The sequence below is a fragment of the Xyrauchen texanus genome, chromosome 37 (assembly GCF_025860055.1).
Source record: "Xyrauchen texanus isolate HMW12.3.18 chromosome 37, RBS_HiC_50CHRs, whole genome shotgun sequence".
Taxonomy (NCBI): domain Eukaryota; kingdom Metazoa; phylum Chordata; class Actinopteri; order Cypriniformes; family Catostomidae; genus Xyrauchen; species Xyrauchen texanus.
Window position 1 is genome coordinate 6,215,977 of NC_068312.1, and position 18,900 is coordinate 6,234,876.

An 18,900-nucleotide genomic window follows, 5' to 3' on the forward strand; every position below is an offset into this window, starting at 1 on the left:
CCTTTTGTTTGAAGGACAGCATGCACTCTCACTGGCATTTACCAGATGAAAATGGAAGCAAATAAATCTGACCTGAATCCCACAATCCCCTCTACGAGCCTGCTGCTGAACTTCCATTGAGAATAAACTGAAAATATATGCTCATCTCTGCTCACTTTGTGCCAAATTCAGTAGGTCATAAATGAGCTGTCCAGATGTAATAAATTTAACTCACATTGATCGTTGTCACCCTTAATGGTTGCGGTCCTAAAAACAAAACATAATTCAACTTGTTAATAGTCCATAAGAATCCCACAGTACAAATGTAATTACACATTTACTACAGGAAAGAGCAATTGCGCTTGGCTAAGTCTGGTTTAACAATGGTCAATGGCAATGGTCAGTTGTAAACCAATATAAAAATATAGATGCAAAGAAAGTGAAAAAAAAAATGGTATAAGTAACATTTGTAAAAAATAGAAACATTTGTGATACATTCTCATGAATCCCACTATATTGTAACACTTCTGTGGATATTTGGGTGGTTGCCAGATATTTGGGTGGCATTGCTAAGCTGTTACCGAGTGTAATGTACTGGGGCCTGGAGGCTGTTTAGAATCCATTCGCAAAAGTTTATTAAGCAATATAACAAAGGGAATAATCTAAAACGAAAGTCAGGTGACATATATATATTCCAGTCAGAGATCATACACAGGCAATTCAAATACAGCAAACAAATCCAAGGCAATCATCTAAAAATGTGAGAAGGGAAAACAGGCAGAAAAGTCGATATACATGAACTCTAGTTCCCCGTCTGTAGCTCACTTCGACGTTGTGAGGGACCCCCTCGAGGACCCGGAAGGCTCCCAGGCGCTCCTGAGACTATCGACCCAGAGGCCGAGATGTTCGCTCCGGAGCTGGAAAGTCCCCTGGTGGAGGGCCAGGAGGAGAATCTTTATATGAATTTATTTAATTTGCCACACCCCTCTGGGGCTGTGGTACCCACATTCTCAATAAAAGAATGATTTCCTTTGTCTCTGGGTTACCTGGCCCACAAATGCCGTTCTCACGGCACTCTGCCGCCAAACTCCCATTCAAAATGCACACGCAGAAACATACTTTAACTTGCGTCCGGCATCTAGATTGGTTTGCAGCGGTAGACCTGAAGGATGCGTACTTCCACGTCTCAATACTGCCTCGACATCGACCCTTTCTACGGTTCGCGTTCGACAGCCAGGCCTATCAGTACAAGGTCCTCCCCTTCGGCATGTCTCTGTCCCCTCGCGTCTTTACAAAGGTCACAGAGGCAGCCCTTGCCCCACTCCGAGAAGCCGGCATTCGCATACTCAACTACCTTAACGACTGGCTCATCCTGGCCCACTCCCGAGAGTTACTATGCGCCCACAGGGACCTGGTGCTCAGGCAACTCAGCCGTTTAGGGCTTCATGTCAGCTGGGAAAAGTGCAAGCTTGCCCAGGTTCAGAGCATCTCTTTTCTCGGCATGGAGTTAGACTCAGTCTCAATGTCAGCGCGCCTCACCAATGAGCGTGCGCAGTCAGTGCAGAAATGCCTCGCCACCTTCAGGCCAGGCACAACGTTCCATTTAAAAATTTTCCAGAAGCTCCTGGGGCATATGGCATCCTCCGCGGCGGTCGCGCCACTGGGGTTGATGCATATGAGACTGCTTCAGCACTGGCTACAGACTCGAGTTCCGAGACGAGCATGGCGCCGCGGCACGTACTTGGTGATGGTCCCCCCCGCCTGCCGCCAAACATTCAAACCCTGGACAGACCTCTGCTTTCTGTGGACAGGAGTCCCGTATTAATACCCGTATTAATCTCTTGTAAGCAACATATAATGTGCATTGGCTTAAAACAAGTATCACGTATTTGCAATTTCTATACAGCAAGGTTTAGGCTGAATATCACAAATCCTACAGATTATTTAGATGACTAGCTCCCTCCAATTTACATATTTTAAATGTATTTTATTTGAAAATCAAACAAAAAGACATTTACAAGTAGTCATTTAGCAGAAGCTTTTATACAAAGTGACTTACAAAATGAGGAACATGACAAATTCATCATTAAATAGCCAACAATATTCACAGTTTGCACTGTTATGTTCTATTTGTAGCTGGAGAAGTACAGACTTTAGAGCTTAATAGTTTAAAAAATATATATTTTTAAACTATTAAGGTGAAACTCCTTAGCTGATGCCCTGAGGATAGAGGGAGGATTCGTCTGATTTTTATACTCACTCACAAATACACACCTTCAGTTACAGATGATCAAAAATCAACACATACTTTGGTAACTTGTGTGAGGCCCAGGTTCATTTTAAATAGTGCCAGTGTGATTATCACTAGAAAAACATCCCTTACAACTGCAGGTAACACCACTGCTAATAAAAATGTAGGGTGCACTGGTTGTTTAGATCAGTTTTACTATCAGATATAACTAATAATTAATGTTTATTAATTATTAATTAATAATTAAATTAAATAATAGAATATAACTTGTTAAATTCTACCCTCGGGGCTCCACTCTTTGACAAGAGAAAAATGATAGTAAGTGACTGATCAAGTCTCATAAAATACTGATCTGATTAATAATCAAAATACTCAAAAAGGGAAGAAGCTAGTCAAATTATTGCCGTACGAATCCAACAGTAATCTGGTTACAGTTGGCTTCTAACAACAACAATTTAACAATACTGAAGTAATACGGGGAGTTCTTGACGTGGCAGAGGCTGGCTTCAACACAAATATTCAAACAAACAACTAGGAGTACTTCTTATTATAATATAACAAGATTTATTATAATTATACAGTACTGAACACCGCCAATACTGTATGAATCAGTGGGGATTTCTTTAAGACTGCAAGGGAAGCTCAGCTTCCCCTATAATGTCAAAAAAATAATGGTCAAATATGTACTATTGTGTAAACAATTTATTGACTAAAAATGCGTTAGAACACGTTCATCTCGAAGACGAGTTCGTTCAGAATCAGCTACATTACATATAGCAGGTCGGCTGACTCGATTTACTTCTCATACATTCCCGTGAAGCGCCAGTGCATTTCCCTGTTGAAGCCGAGCGTCCATTGACTTCAATGGGGCTGCTCTGAACAGTTTTTTTCAGTGCTCGAAAATAGACGGTCATTGGATAAATGCTGCGATTATGTCCCGCCCACGGACGCTCAGCGCCTCTGGGGGTGAATGAGGAGTGGGCTGGCCCGACTCCGGCTTCCGCGTGATGATTGGAGGATCTGTCGAAAGACTGCATCTCCTTTTGATTGACAGCGAATCTGTCCTATAAGAAGTCACTGAAGCTATTTCAAGCTCAGTCCCATCGCGGATTTCTCAAGTGTAGTCAAAAGGCAAACTGCTGCAACCTATTTCTTTATATTTGTTTGGCTGAAATTGCTAGTCAATTTGCATAAGACATTTCACACAATTATACACCACATTCCTTGTTTCAGTTTTACCAAGTTTAATATATTTTGTTTTAGAGCGTTCCTTCGTTCGTTCATTCGTTCATTCATTCATTCATACAGTAGGCTAGGCTAGCGTCGTACGGGTGAAACTGCGCACGATGGCAGACGGTGCTAATATTGTCGACCTGATTTTGGCGAAGCCATTTGAAAGTCTTCCTTACGAGGAAAAAATTAGAATTAAACAGCAGGGCAGATCAACACCTAAGATTGATTTAGTGCAAAAAATAGGGTAAATAAGTTTATAATGTAGGCCGAAAATGAGCTTCCCCTCTTTGAAAGACCAGCAGCCGCCACTGGTATGAATATAACACAAAAACATGACATGAAAGTCCTAACTAAATAGTGGAGCTATATGCTAGTGTATGGATGTATGTATGTGGGTGTGTGTCTAGATTCGGTAAAAAAGGAAACAAAATGGCGGATTAAACTCCACGTGGGGAACTAGTTTCAAAATGGAGGATCGGTTTCAACATTGAGAACTAGGTTCAAAATGGCGAACTGAATTCAAAATGGAAACTAGTTCTAAAATGGAGGATTAGATCATAAAGGGCAGAGCCAACGATTATTTGAATGTGGAAGGAAAGAAAGATGGCTGGATCAGATCCAGGTGACGGAGCTAATACTACGAGGGGGTGGAAATGAGCAGGCACACAAAGGAACTGACCAAACAGGTGGGAGAATTTGAAAACACCAGCCTGAGTCGGACATGAACCGCGGTGATGCTTGCTCCGTGAATTTCAGTGTATGTTAGAGAGAGAGAGAAATTGAACAAACGGGGGTGCATGCAGTTTAACGGAGGATAAATGCTGGTAACAGCATGATTGAATCGTTAGTTCAGATCACTCAAAATAACATTTCACCCAAAAATGACGATCTCACAAATCAAGACAGCAGTCAGAGATCGTAGTTAAACATACAATTGTAATCAAAAGCAAACATTCAGCATCAAATTTATGATTTAGTTTTATAAGAAAAGTCACAGTTTCTAACCTAAATCTGCCCAGATATCATGCCTTACTTGGGAAATCCTGTGTGATTTCAGCAGGGTTGTCTATTTGAATTCCTGTTGAGTTGAGCGGTCAGGAGAAAACGATCTGGAGTGGGTCCTTTTTTTAAATTTTTTTTTATGCATTTGGCAGACGCTTTTATCCAAAGCGACTTACAGTGCAATTATTAAAGGGACAATCCCCCCGGAGCAACCTGCAGTTAAGTGCCTTGCTCAAGGACACAATGGTGGTGGCTGTGGGGATCAAACTAGCGACTTTCTGATTACCAGTTTACCAGTTATGTGCATTAGACCACTACACCACCACCACTCCTTTTTCTTACGCTCGTCAGCGAAAAGACGTGTCTCTGCGTTATTTCTCGGGTCCGGCGATGGCAAGAAGTCAGCTGTATACAGAGAGACCGAAATCAAATCTGTCCGCTAGTTTTGTTGAAAAGATGACGTCATCGGCCGCTTTTGACCAATGGCGTTTGAGATTAGGTCCATGGGCGGGACTTCCCCTCCAGCTGTGAAGCATTCTGGGAAACCGAGTTCAATGTGTCACCTTTCATCATAGAACAAAGGGCCATGCGGTTTCCGCTGCTATTTTGATTGGGCAAGGCCCTACAAAAACAACACATACTTTAACCCTACTGTAGTTGATAATTACAGACTGGTTTCTCTCCTTCCTTTCCTGCCAAAAACTCTAGAGCGGGTTGATTTAACCAGCTGTCTTCTTTTCTTTTGCAGAACAAACTACTCGACAGTCATCAATCTGGTTTAAAAAAAGGACAGTCGACAGAGGCTGCTCCCCTATCAGTAACTGAAACTCTGCAACTGGTAAGAGCTAACTCCAAATAATTTGTCCTCATTCTCTTTGGCCTTCCTGCTGCCCTTGACTCAGCTAACCACCAGATACTTCTGTCTACCCCCCTCCAACCTGGGCATCACAGAAACCAATCTTGGCTGGTTTGTTTCATACCTCACAGGTGACTCATAGAGGAGAGATGTGTTCAAGTTACACCAGCTAACCATTGGTTTTCCTCAGGCATATGTGCCTTGGACTTCCTCCTCTTCTCGATCTACACAGCATCAGTTGGACCCCTCATTAAAGGCACATGGCTTCTCCTATCACTGTTACGCAGATGATACGCATCTCCACCTGTCGTTCCAGCCAGACGACCCCACCATCTCAGCTTGTATTTCAGCCTGTCTTTCAGGTATCTTGGCCTGGATGAAGGAACATCACCTTCAGTTCAACCTTGCCAAGACAGAACTTATGGTAATCCCTGCCAAACCATCTATTGACCACAACCTCACAATTCATCTTGGTTTAACAATACTAATACCAACAAGGACAGTCAGGGCACTATGAGTGGTGATTGATGTCCAGCTAAACTTAACTGGCCACATCTTATCAACTACCTGGTCTTGCAGGTATGTGCTTTACAAAATCAGGAAAATCAGACGTTTTCTGGCTGAATATGCAGCGGAGGTCCTGGTCCAAGTTCTTGTCATATAAAGACTTATAAGACATACTGCAGTGCTTTGTTGGCTGGCCTCCCCACTAACACAATTAAGCCATTGCAGTTGGTTCAGAACACAGCGGCATGCCTGGTATCAAACTAACTAAAGGAGGCCCACGTCACCCTCCTCTTTATCTCACTCCACTGGCTACCTGCTGCCTGCATCAAATTTAAGACTTTGACTTTGGCTTTCAGGACAGCTTATGGAATAGAACCCTCTTCAACACACTCTTCCTGGTTTTCATCCCCTCTCGCTCCTTGTGATCAAAAATGACACCTTGTGGTTCCATTGCAACAAGGCACAAAGTTACTCTCCTGATCATTCATATTTTCTGTTCCTCAGTGATGGAATGGGCTTTCAACTCCCACCTGATCTGTTGAGACCTTCTCAACATTCAGAAAAGATCTGAAGACACATATTTTCCATGAGGACTTAATCAGTCCACAAATAAAAGGCACTTGTGTTTTATATTTAAAATATAAAGAAATCGTTTTCTTTCTTTGGTGTCTTTCTTCTGCTCTAAAGTCTGCACTACTCCAGCTACAAATAAAACATGGCAGTGTAAACTGTAAATATTGTTGGCTTTTGTATGATTCATTTCTCACGTTCTCATGTAAAGTTACTTTATATAAAAGTTTCTGCTAAATGACTAATTGTAGATGTCTTTTTGTTTGATTTCAAACACTTTTATTTACTTCAAAACAAAGTTTGTTTGGTTGTGATTCGTCTTAAAGCTGGTTAGTTTAGTTCATGGATTAGAACTATTTTATGAAAGATTTTATGAACATCCTATGTAAAAAATAAATGGGAAAAAAACTTCAAGAATCAAAACAGCTGAATAAGTTGAAAGGCACTGTTGCACTTTGTAGCACAGCTATTGTTAACAAGCAGGCACGTGCACACATAGACATCAAAGGGGGCTTGAGCACCTGCCCTTTTTCTTCCTCGAGAGAAAGTGCCCTTTTTTCTGGGGTGTTTTTAAAAAATTTTTTAAATAAATTAATATATATATATATTCCTGTTTGCGCACAGCTTCCCTGTCAAACAAATATATGTATTGAATAAAAAATCAAAACATCAGGTCGGTAGATGAGATTTTGTCGATGCCCGCCCTCCCTCCGCGTCGTGTACAGAGCCTCGACTTTATAGCTAATTAGCCAAAAGCAAATATAGTTAACTTGTGTCTTGCTAACATTCATGACTCATGAGCTACTAGCTAATGTAATAGTGTAACGATGTGGACGAAGACAGAGGCAGACGAGGAGGTGGGATCCAAGTGCGGTTCTTTATTTAAATCAAAGTGCAAGTAAACAGACAGGAACAAAAGAAACTACCACGATGGGTAAACAAAAACTTAAACACGAACACATTCAAGGGCACACGAAATGGGAAAACACGACTGAAATGAACACGGGAAGACAGGCAATGGGGAAAACATCAAAACAGTTGAAAACATCCAGAACATTAACATGCAATGAAACAACGACCGACAGAGAATGAACAGACAACCAGGGTTTAAATACAAAAAGGAACAAACAAGGGAATGAGGGACACCTGGGGGCACAATCAGGGAAGGAGAACAATCAGGGGAACACCAATCATAAAAAGAAACTACAAAGGACTACAAAAACCAAACAGGAAACAGGAACTAAACTAAACTTCAACATAAAAGCACAAAAACAAAAGACAACAGTGAATCGTGACAGAATCCCCCCTCAAAGGATCGGATTCCAGACGATCCTAAAAAAAGACAAACAAACCCACAACACAAGAAACAAAAACAAGAAACAAAATCGTCCAGGGAGGGGGGGCAGGCAGACCAAAGAGGGCACCAGGGGTAAACAGACAGTCCAAGGGAGCACAAGGGGCAGACAGACAGTCCAAGGGAGCACAAGGGGCAAACGGACAGTCTAGGGGGGCACAGAGGGCAAGAAGGCAGTCCAAGGGGCAGGGACAGGTTCAGGAGGCCTGGGAGGCGGCCACAGGATGGGGACAGGTTCAGGAGGCCTGTGAGGCGGCCACAGGACGGGGACAGGTTCAGGAGGCCTGTGAGGTGGCCACAGGACGGGGACAGGTTCAGGAGGCCTGGGAGGCAGCCACAGGATGGTGACAGGTTCAGGAGGCCTGGGAGGTGGCCACAGGACAGGGATGGGGAACTCCAAGGGCAGAGCCAAGGTAGGCGGAGCCATGGAGGGCAGAGCCGTGGAAGATCCAGGTGGCAGAGCCATGGGTGGCTCAGGAGGTGGAACCGTAGAAGGCTCTGGATTCAGAGTCGTGGGAGGCTCAGGAGGTGGAGCTGAGGGAGGCTCTGGAGACAGAGCTGAGGGAGGTTCTGGAGGCTCCGGAGGCGGAGCTGAGGGAGGCTCAGGAGGCGGAGCTGTGGGAGGCTCAGGAGGCTCAGGAGGTGGAGCTGTGGGAGGCTCAGGAGGCGGGGCCGAGGAAGGCTTAGGAGGCGGAGCCAAGGAAGGCTCGGGAGGCTTAGGAGGTGGAGCCAAGGGAGGCGGAACCATGGAAAGCTCTGGAGACTCAGGGAGAGGAGCCATGGGAGGCTGCGGGGAGAAGGGCCGTGGAAGGCTCGAGAAGCTGTGGAGGCGGAGCCCTGGAAGGCTCGAGAGGCTTGAGAGGCGGAGCCCTGGAAGGCTCGAGAGGCTTGAGAGGTGGAGCCCTGGAAGGCCCGAGAGGCTTGAGAGGCGGAGCCCTGGAAGACTCGAGAGGCTTGAGGGGCGGAGCCCTAGAAGACTCGAGTGGCTTGAGGGGCGGAGCCCTGAGAGGCTCGAGAGACTTGAGAGGCGGAGCCCTGGAAGGCTCGAGAGGCGGAGTCCTGGAAGGCTCGAGAGGCTTGAGAGGAGGAGCCCTGGGAGGCTTGAGAGGCTTGAGAGGCGGAGCCCTGGGAGGCTCGAGAGACTTGGGAGGCGGAGCCCTGTGAGGCTCGAGAGACTTGGGAGGCGGAGCCCTGGGAGGCTCGAGAGACTTGGGAGGCGGAGCCCTGGGAGGCTCGAGAGACTTGGGAGGCGGAGCCCTGGGAGGCTCGGGAGGAGGAGCCCTGGAAGACTCGAGGGACCCGAGAGGCCTGAGAGGCCTGAGAGGCAGAGCCCTGGAAGGCTCGAGAGGCCTGAGAGGCGGAGCCCTGGAAGGCTCGAGAGACGGAGCCCTGGAAAGCTCGAGAGGCGGAGTCCTGGAAGGCTCGAGAGGCTTGAGAGGCGGAGCCCTGGAAGGCTCGAGAGGCCTGAGAGGCGGAGCCCTAGAAGGCTCGAGAGACTTGAGAGGTGGAGCCCTGGGAGGCTCGGGAGGAAGAGCCCTGGGAGGCTCGAGAGACTTGAGAGGCGGAGCCCTGGGAGGCTCGGGAGGAGGAGCCCTGGAAGACTCGAGAGACTTGGGAGGCGGAGCCCTGGGAGGCTCGGGAGGAGGAGCCCTGGAAGACTCGAGGGACTTGAGAGGCGGAGCCCTGGGAGGCTCGGGAGGAGCTGGCTCTGGGACGGTCATGGCTACTGGCGCTGGCTCTTGGACGGTCGAGGCTACTGGTGCTGGCTCAGGGACGGTCGAGGCTACTGGTGCTGGCTCAGGGATGGTCGAGGCTACAGGCGCTGGATCAGGGACGGTCGAGGCTACAGGCGCTGGCTCAGGGACGGTCGAGGCTACAGGCGCTGGCTCAGGGACGGTCGAGGCTACAGGCGCTGGCTCAGGGACGGTCGAGGCTACAGGCGCTGGCTCACTGACCGGGGCTGACAAGGGCTCAGGCTCATTGACCGTGGCTGACGTGGGCGCAGGCTCGCCCACAGTGACAGGCATGGGCGCAGGCCCGCTCACCGTGACAGGCGGGGGCGCAGGCTCGCTCACCGTGACAGGCGGTGGCGCAGGCTCGCAGACCGAGGCAGGCGTGGGCCGGGAGACGGAAGCCCGTCTTCTCTTCCTCCTCCGGGCAGAAGAAGTGGACCGTGCAGGCTCATTGACGGCGACAGGCACGGGGGTTGGCTCGCTGACAGGTGGGGCAGGCGTGATGGGAAGAGCCATGGGCAAGTGGAAGGTCACCACTGCGGGAGGTGAGGTTGGGTCCTCCTCTGCCACGCCCACAGTGAGTGGCATGCCGCTGACCAGCAAAGTCTCTTCCACAAAATCCCGGAGCTTCCAGCCGCTGCGCCGGTGGCAACCGCTCCTTGAGCTGAATCAGTCAGATTCGCCCGGAAGAACACCACCAGGGAGGAGTCTGGGTAGTCGGTAGCCCACGCTTAGGTTCAGGAAGTCTCTTATGTGGTCCTCCACCGGGCGGCTTCCTTGCCTCAGGTTCAGGAGGCGGCAGCTTGCCTGAAGAACCGCTGGATCCATTGCGGTCGGTCGTTCTGTAACGATGTGGACGAAGACAGAGGCAGACGAGGAGGTGGGATCCAAGTGCGGTTCTTTATTTAAATCAAAGTGCAAGTAAACAGACAGGAACAAAAGAAACTACCACGATGGGTAAACAAAAACTTAAACACGAACACATTCAAGGGCACACGAAACGGGAAAACACGACTGAAATGAACACGGGAAGACATGCAACGGGGAAAACATCAAAACATTTGAAAACATCCAGAACATTAACATGCAATGAAAACAACGACCGACAGAGAATGAACAGACAACCAGGGTTTAAATACAAAAAGGAACAAACAAGGGAATGAGGGACACCTGGGGGCACAATCAGGGAAGGAGAACAATCAGGGGAACACCAATCATAAAAAGAAACTACAAAGGACTACAAAAACCAAACAGGAAACAGGAACTAACTAAACTTCAACATAAAAGCACAAAAACAAAAGACAACAGTGAATCGTGACAAATAGGTTAGCTAAAGTCTAGCTAAGGCAATATATCATGGCCATACAGGCCAATATAGGCCTACTGTACTTATCGGAGACATTACAGGTGAATACAGTCAAATTTGTGTTTAATAACGTCATCACAATCGCCACATAGATATGCAAATTAGGTGTTAACTAATTAAAATTAGATTATTTGCTTTATTTGTCAAGACACTGCAGGTGAATAGGATACAAGTCTCGAAATTGCAACCATTTTGGTCGCATATGCTCCCGAAATGTCATCTGGGCATCCTCAAAATATATTTGGGAGCATCTGTGCGAACGCAAATAATTGTTGGGACACAACCGGTTTTCATTTCTCTACAAAATATTCGCTAATTACTGCACTCTGTGCCTGCTGTGAGCTGATACAGTGACCTGTCATCCGCTATATTCAACATTACATAACCAATTTAACTTTACATTCTTGATCTTTACATTCTTAAATCTAATGCAGATTTTGGATTGGTTAATATTAGCCGTCAATCACTCCTTTCCACCGTGCTCAATGTCACGTGACAGGGAGCTAACTAGCATGCAAAATGTAAAGAGCTGAAGAAAGAAGATGAATAGAACACTGAGAGATTTCTTTTGTAAGCCACCTAAAGGGGCCACGATGACCACAGGTCCGATGACGTGCCGGTGGTGGTAAATCGCAACTTAAAACATGTTTTCATAAAAATATTAAGATTGATACATGGGCATTATAAAAAGATATCTGCTATTGAAATCAGTGTGAACAGATGCACTCAGTCTCTCTATATCACAACTCAAGTCATATCGTCATAGCTGAATACACAGCTATGACGATAACAAACATAGGCCAACAAAGTTTGCAAGTGAAACCACAAAAAATAGGCATTTGGAGGAACTTGTGAGATGTGAACCATATTTTATTAACTTATTAAATTAACAGATCATTGCTTCTGCCTTAGTTCTCCCGATGGACATTTTCTTTATGATTTTGGAGTCATGCAGAATCTTTTGGTTAAGCTTGTGTCCACAGTCAGCACTGTTATAGCTGAGGTTGTGTTTAACCGTGTGGTACACCTGCGTTAACTCCGCTGCTGTAACCTAGAGAGGAGTAGGATGAGAAATTGCTATTGAACTTTAGTAATTGTATAAGGTGGCGTGAACACAGATTTTGGATAAAATATTTGTCATTGTTTGCAGACAGTAACACCATCCAAACAGTGAAACCACATAATAAATAACCCGATCTACAAACATTTCTAAATTCATGTAAAACACAATTTTTGTATTATTATTGGTAAGTTAATCTATTTTATATAGTCTATTGTTAATTCTACAGTAGCCTATTGAAGAATGCAATCATTTAAATTAGTTAAGTTGTTTATTTGCTTCACATAGGCACTATATTTTTATTATTAAATATATCTCTCTTATCTGTTATTAAAATAATGCTTATGTGTCTGACTGTACGCCTTAAACGTAATAAACAAATCGGTAACACTTTACAATAAGGTTAATTAGTTAACTACATTAATTAACATTAACTAATAATGAACAGCACTTATACAGCAATTGTTCATGTTAATTTCCACATTTAATAATACTTTATTAAAATCTTGTTAATATTAATGCACTGTGAACTAACATGAACAAACAATGAACAGCTTTATTTCTATTAACTAACATTAACAAAGATTAATAAATACTGTAACAAATGTATTACTTACTCATTGTTAGTTCATGTTAGTTATTAATACATTAACTAATGTTTAATAAATGAACCTTATTGTAAAGTGTTACCAACAAATCATACCATAACATGATTCATTAACATTTTTAACATTATTTCTTAACAAATAGGCAGCCTATGAAATCAATCAATCAGAAAATTATTGAGGTGATTAAAAAACTGTCATTACACTATCTGCCTCAGGAGAAGATTGAGGTATGAAGAACTGTGAGACGGTGCTTTGATTTCTGTGACCTCTAGCATTGCGGGAATGTTCTCCGGAGGCATGCTGTCGCACATGTGACAAGCCACCGTGCGCAACAGAGAACACTCGCTGACAAATTGTGCAATTGGCTTGATAATCATTTCCGCTGACACTTTCCAGCCAAGTATTTGATTCCTCCCACTGTCGTCGGTACTTTTGGATCCGCTTCCGTTTCAGCACTGGACGCGGGGGGGGGTTATCTGGAGCAGCCTCCGCCATTCTTTCAAATCGACTCTCTGCCAAGAGACCCGCCCTCCTCTGACTCTGATTGGCCGTGAACCTGAAACAAACCAATCAATCCAACGATGGCAGCGAGTATTACCCAATCAGGGCAGAATAGGACGAGTATTCACAGAATGGTGGGATGATTTGCATGACGCCCGTTTCACAAGTGCGTATGCGGTGCGTATTGCGGTGCGTATACGGTACAGGAGCAGCAGCACGTGCTATAGTGCTTTCACATATGCTGCGTTTGCAGTGCGCTACTGATCCGCAGTTTCTGTGTGCCACAAAATCAAAAATGTGTAAGGAATTTTGATTTTAAATACAAACGTTAACTTTGAGATTGTTTAAGGCATTGAAACCGTATGAAAATATGTGATTCTTTGTTTTATATGTAGTTCGAGTTGTTGACAGAAGAAAAGCTATCGCGCTATATCTGTTGCTAAGGAGGAGAATAATGAGACGCATTTGGGTTCACTCTGTCTTTTTTTTTTTAGGGTAAAAAAATCATATATGATGGCATTTTGCAACTTTTGGGACTATAATCATACTTTTTTGTTTTTCTTGGTCCTGTAATTTAGTAACTGTAGAACACATTTACTGTAATTATGCGTACTGTATATGATGAAATTATTACAGTTTCTTGACAATCTATGTCTATTTTAATGTGAACAATGCACTGCCACTTTAATTCAGTGCGGTGCAGCACAGCAAAAATAGACTCTGTGCGTAAACGATCGCTGCACTGCTGTATACGTACCGCAACTGGAACGGATCGACGGACTGCATCCGCGTGCAGTGTAAAAGCTCTAACCTGTTAACATGGGTACGGAAAAAACGTCGGACATGTTGAGGTGGAACACACCAATGCTGATGGTGAGGATGTTTTAAAAAAAAATACATAGCCTATTTAGTTTTATATAGTAACACGTTGATTTACCTGCAGTAATCAGTGGCAGTATACACTCACCTAAAGGATTATTAGGAACACCTGTTCAATTTCTCATTAATGCAATTATCTAATCAACCAATCACATGGCAGTTGCTTCAATGCATTTAGGGGTGTGGTCCTGGTCAAGACAATCTCCTGAACTCCAAACTGAATGTCAGAATGGGAAAGAAAGGTGATTTAAGCAATTTTGAGCATGGCATGGTTGTTGGTGCCAGACGGCCGGTCTGAGTATTTCACAATCTGCTCAGTTACTGGGATTTTCACACACAACCATTTCTAGGGTTTACAAAGAATGGTGTGAAAAGGGAAAAACATCCAGTATGCGGCAGTCCTGTGGGCGAAAATGCCTTGTTGATGCTAGAGGTCAGAGGAGAATGGTCCGACTGATTCAAGCTGATAGAAGAGCAACTTTGCCTGAAATAACCACTCGTTACAACCGAGGTATGCAACAAAGCATTTGTGAAGCCACAACACGCACAACCTTGAGGCGGATGGGCTACAACAGCAGAAGACCCCACCGGGTACCACTCATCTCCACTACAAATAGGAAAAAAGAGGCTACAATTTGCAAGAGCTCACCAAAATTGGACAGTTGAAGACTGGAAAAATGTTGCCTGGTCTGATGAGTCTCGATTTCTGTTGAGACATTCAGATGGTAGAGTCAGAATTTGGCGTTAACAGAATGAGAACATGGATCCATCATACCTTGTTACCACTGTGCAGGCTGGTGGTGGTGGTGTAATGGTGTGGGGGATGTTTTCTTGGCACACTTTAGGCCCCTTAGTGCCAATTGGGCATCGTTTAAATGCCACGGCCTACCTGAGCATTGTTTCTGACCATGTCCATCCCTTTATGGCCACCATGTACCATCCTCTGATGGCTACTTCCAGCAGGATAATGCACCATGTCACAAAGCTCGAATCATTTCAAATTGGTTTCTTGAACATGACAATGAGTTCACTGAACTAAAATGGCCCCCACAGTCACCAGATCTCAACCCAATAGAGCATCTTTGGGATGTGGTGGAACGGGAGCTTCATGCCCTGGATGTGCATCCCACAAATCTCCATCAACTGCAAGATGCTATCCTATCAATATGGGCCAACATTTCTAAAGAATGCTTTCAGCACCTTGTTGAATCAATGCCACGTAGAATTAAGGCAGTTCTGAAGGCGAAAGGGGGTCAAACACAGTATTAGTATGGTGTTCCTAATAATCCTTTAGGTGAGTGTATTAGCCTACTATATTAAGGTCACTTGTAATATTACAATTAGTCAGTGTCTTACTGAACATGTATGTTGGTTTTTCTATTCTAATTGGATTTATTTGGTACATGTAATTGTTAAATTATTAATGATATTAGCCTTGTTTAAACAGCATTTAACCAGTGGGAATTATTTTAGGAATCTATGCAGCCACCAAGTCAAACGAAATCTGATAATATATATTGCGTGAGTGTGAGGGAATTCAAATAAATTGGTAAGGCAGTCAGAGTTGTGTTAATATTTTTTATGTTTTGTTTAAATGTTTTTTTTTTACTAAATAATTATGCAAAGTGCCCTTTTTTTCCACTTGAGCCCCTGCCCCAAAAATGTCTGTGCGCGTCCCTGTTAACAAGCCACAACGACTAGAGGGAAGATAAATACCACTTGGCAAATAGCACTATTAATTCTGTAATTATAACAACATCTTATGATGCACATTTTTTTAATTGGCTGTTATGTCAGGTTTTCTTTTTTTTTTTTTTCTGATACAATTTTCCAATTAGAGATTAGAAACAAGACAAGAATCCCTAATGACATACTGTTTGTATAGTAACAGAAAAAAAAAAAAATCACAGCTTTTCTTAATTTGACAAGGGCAGTACACTTGGCTGCTAATGAAGCATTCTATCAGGCTGTGATGTACTTTGCAGTCTTCAAACAGCCACTAATATTCCCAAATTTAGACCAAGTGCAGACAATGGCCCACTTGTGCTACAGCTTCTGAGTCATGGCCACTAATCTAACTTTGTCCAAAAGAGACTTCAAAGCTGTGGACAAACAAAAGCTCGCTTGTTAATGTGCACTGCCTCCTGCAGTGGAACAGATGCATTGAGAGTTTGAGAAAGTTCCAGCACTCTCTAAAGAAAGTGCTTACCAAATGATGGGAAAGTGCCCCTCGCTGAAGAATTTCAGTGCACTTGTAAGTTGCTCCCTTTATTGTTTTGATCATTGTTTTTAATACAGAGTAGTCCACAACAACCAGCAGACATCCTGAGCCTTGAGAGATGATGAATGTGTACTGTATGTGTATTTTTATATCACGAATGAAGGTTTAATCTTTTGTTCGGTCTCAGCTTTAGACAGATACTTAGTATTAACTTTCATTTAAAGTCAGTAATTGCAAACGAATTACAAGAATTTAACATTTAAAGATATACAGTTTCATTTTAAAGTAATTAGATAACTAATTAATTTGTAATCAGATTACACCCAACACGTGGACTATAGCATGCTGGATATTTTCACGTAACAAAAAGCAGTTACATTGTTGTTCATACATATTGTTTCATTAAAATTGTAAAACTGTGTAATAGCTCAACCAATCTAATTTTTAAATTTGATCTAAATGTATTTTTATTGACATAGTATGTAAAGAATATACATCTAATTGTAGCCAGATATGTACCAGATATGCCTTCTTAAGTTATAGTCATGCAACTGTTTAAGCAGTCCTGAATAAATCCTGACAATTTTTGGTGAGAAAGTGACATTATTGTGTAAGTCTCATCACAGCTTGAGTCCATCAGTGTCACGGTATATCACTGACACTCCACATCCGTCCATTCAAACCATGAAAATCTTACATGGAATGCCATGCCTTGCCCCAGATTAGCAACTGCTTTTTTAGTGGAGACTAATTGATTAATCACACTCATTATAGTGGATGGCAGCATTATCTATGGTTAAAATGAAGACTGCTCCATGCCAGACAGGAGGCCCTGAGAGTGCCAGCACAGTGCCATGCCAATGTCTGAAACAAGACATGTCAGATTAATATTGGCTCTGTCTACTATAAAACATTCTGTTCACAAACTGTTAGATGTATGTTGTACACTCAAAAAAGCAAGCCCCGATCTGATCCTTGAGTCGGAGGGCACAGGATTTTATTAGTTCAATGGGAAACAGAGTCATGTATACAAGGTACCAGGCTGCTACAATGACTGCTTCTGAAGAAGATCTTGTTGGTGAAACTGATATCGTTCCCAAAATTTATGCCAGATAAGATATTCACGGGAATTTACTAAGAAGGAATTTTTAGCACCTGATTAACTTAAAGAGTTATGCAAATCTGTCCCAAAATCAGTGCAGTTTTCAGTTTCAATAACTAAAACAATTTCTTAAAGAGCTAGAAAATGTGTCAATTATCTTTTCTTCAGTAATCCATATGTTATACCACATATAATATCTTTTTAGACTCAGTAAGTGTTTGAGAAAGTACATATACTATATTGTTATGTGTAGCTTTAAATGTGTTTGACTGCCAGTTGCGTCTAATAAAATTTAAGCACTGAAGATTCCCAGATATCCCCTATAAAACAATTCAACTTAAAGGTTTAACAGAATATATTTTGTTCTATTATTTATCAATTGTCTTGAAAATACTTTGAAAATGTAACACTATCCATTTGTGATAGATATACACATTCCAAATCGCTAAAGACCTGAGGTATGTAATAATGTTTGGCATTACATGCATTTAAGGGTGAACTAGCATAAATGTAGATAGCTCCATTTTGTTAGTAGCTTGTAGTGTAGATAACTTTATCTCAATAGTAGCTTGATCATAGTTTATCTAATTTAAATAATTATTAGATTGTAGCTTGGCAAGCTACAGTTTCAAAGTAACTTCCACAACAACGTTACTACAGTATGCCTAGTAAATTTGACATTAAGTGATGACATTACCTGCAGCGTGGGTCCCAGCCAGCAATGCTGATATGATAAAGATGATTCCTAATGGAGCCATATTACTGCCAGTGATTTGCCCTGGAAATGACATAAAATTATATTGCACACAATGTATTAAAGCATGCTTTATTCAGTAATCTGTTACAGATATGCAGTTAACTTTTCAAAAGAATGTCAACTGATCTATTTAAGCATGTTTTGTTTTACTTAAATTTTCCAGGAATACTTTTATATTCATGCAACAATATGCATAACATTTAAAAAAAAAAAAACATTCAAATGAGCAAAAAGGCACGCTTACCTTAAAATGTGGTCACCCCCTCTTTATTGTGCAATGCTTAAAGTAGATCACTATATAAAGCATGCACATACTCCCAAGAGTCTGGAAACAGCCAATAGGAGAAAAGGGGAAGTTCTTGGGTGGGAGGAAAGGGGGAGGCCATGTCTGACCACAACAAATCCACCAGGATTTATGGCTATATGAGCTAGACTAGGGGAATTGAAATTTGGATAAAGAATAACAAGCATGTGATCCTGAAACAAGAGATTTGTGAGCTGTGCATACATTACAATGCACAGGGCTTAGAAAAATTAGCAGATGCCCTTAGAAAAGCCAGTTAGCTAAAAAAAATTATTTTAAGTTTTTAACTTCTGCAGTATGGCTCCACAACAGAGAAGCTAAAATTGTTCTAAGGCAACTTGTAAAAGAACAAAAACTAAACCACCATGATAAATATGCATCCAAAGTGAGTGCCTTTGCCTTTAGAATCCTGATGAAGCAAACTTTTGTTTGGGAGACAACAGCAACAATCACTGCCAGTCATGTAAATCCCAAGGTGCTTTTTCACAGCACAGAAGGATTCTGCTATAGTCCTCTCTACAGCCGTCGTAGCCTTGGTAACCACAACCCTTGACAGGCCCATGCTTTTATCCAACACATCACTCATAAGTGACCATGAATAGGTTTTAGCACTAGTC

The 18,900-nt window shown here is 43.0% G+C and overlaps 1 protein-coding gene across 2 annotated transcripts in view; it reads right to left on the bottom strand.

Moving 5' to 3' along the window:
* Positions 1-18,266, bottom strand: part of si:ch211-251b21.1 (uncharacterized protein LOC571720 homolog) — a 53,548-nt gene extending 35,282 nt beyond the window's left edge. Inside the window, exons 1-3 of one of the 2 annotated variants that reach the window (XM_052108427.1) lie at positions 18,224-18,266; positions 17,920-18,000; positions 215-246 (exon numbers count right to left, since the gene is read on the bottom strand). In XM_052108427.1, the coding sequence (XP_051964387.1) occupies positions 215-246; positions 17,920-17,980 (93 nt within the window). In that variant the 5' untranslated portion in view covers positions 17,981-18,000; positions 18,224-18,266. Of the gene's footprint in view, positions 1-214; positions 247-17,919; positions 18,032-18,223 lie in introns of those variants that run through there. The other variant, XM_052108426.1, reaches the window with a different exon arrangement.
* Positions 18,267-18,900: the final 634 nt, after the last annotated feature.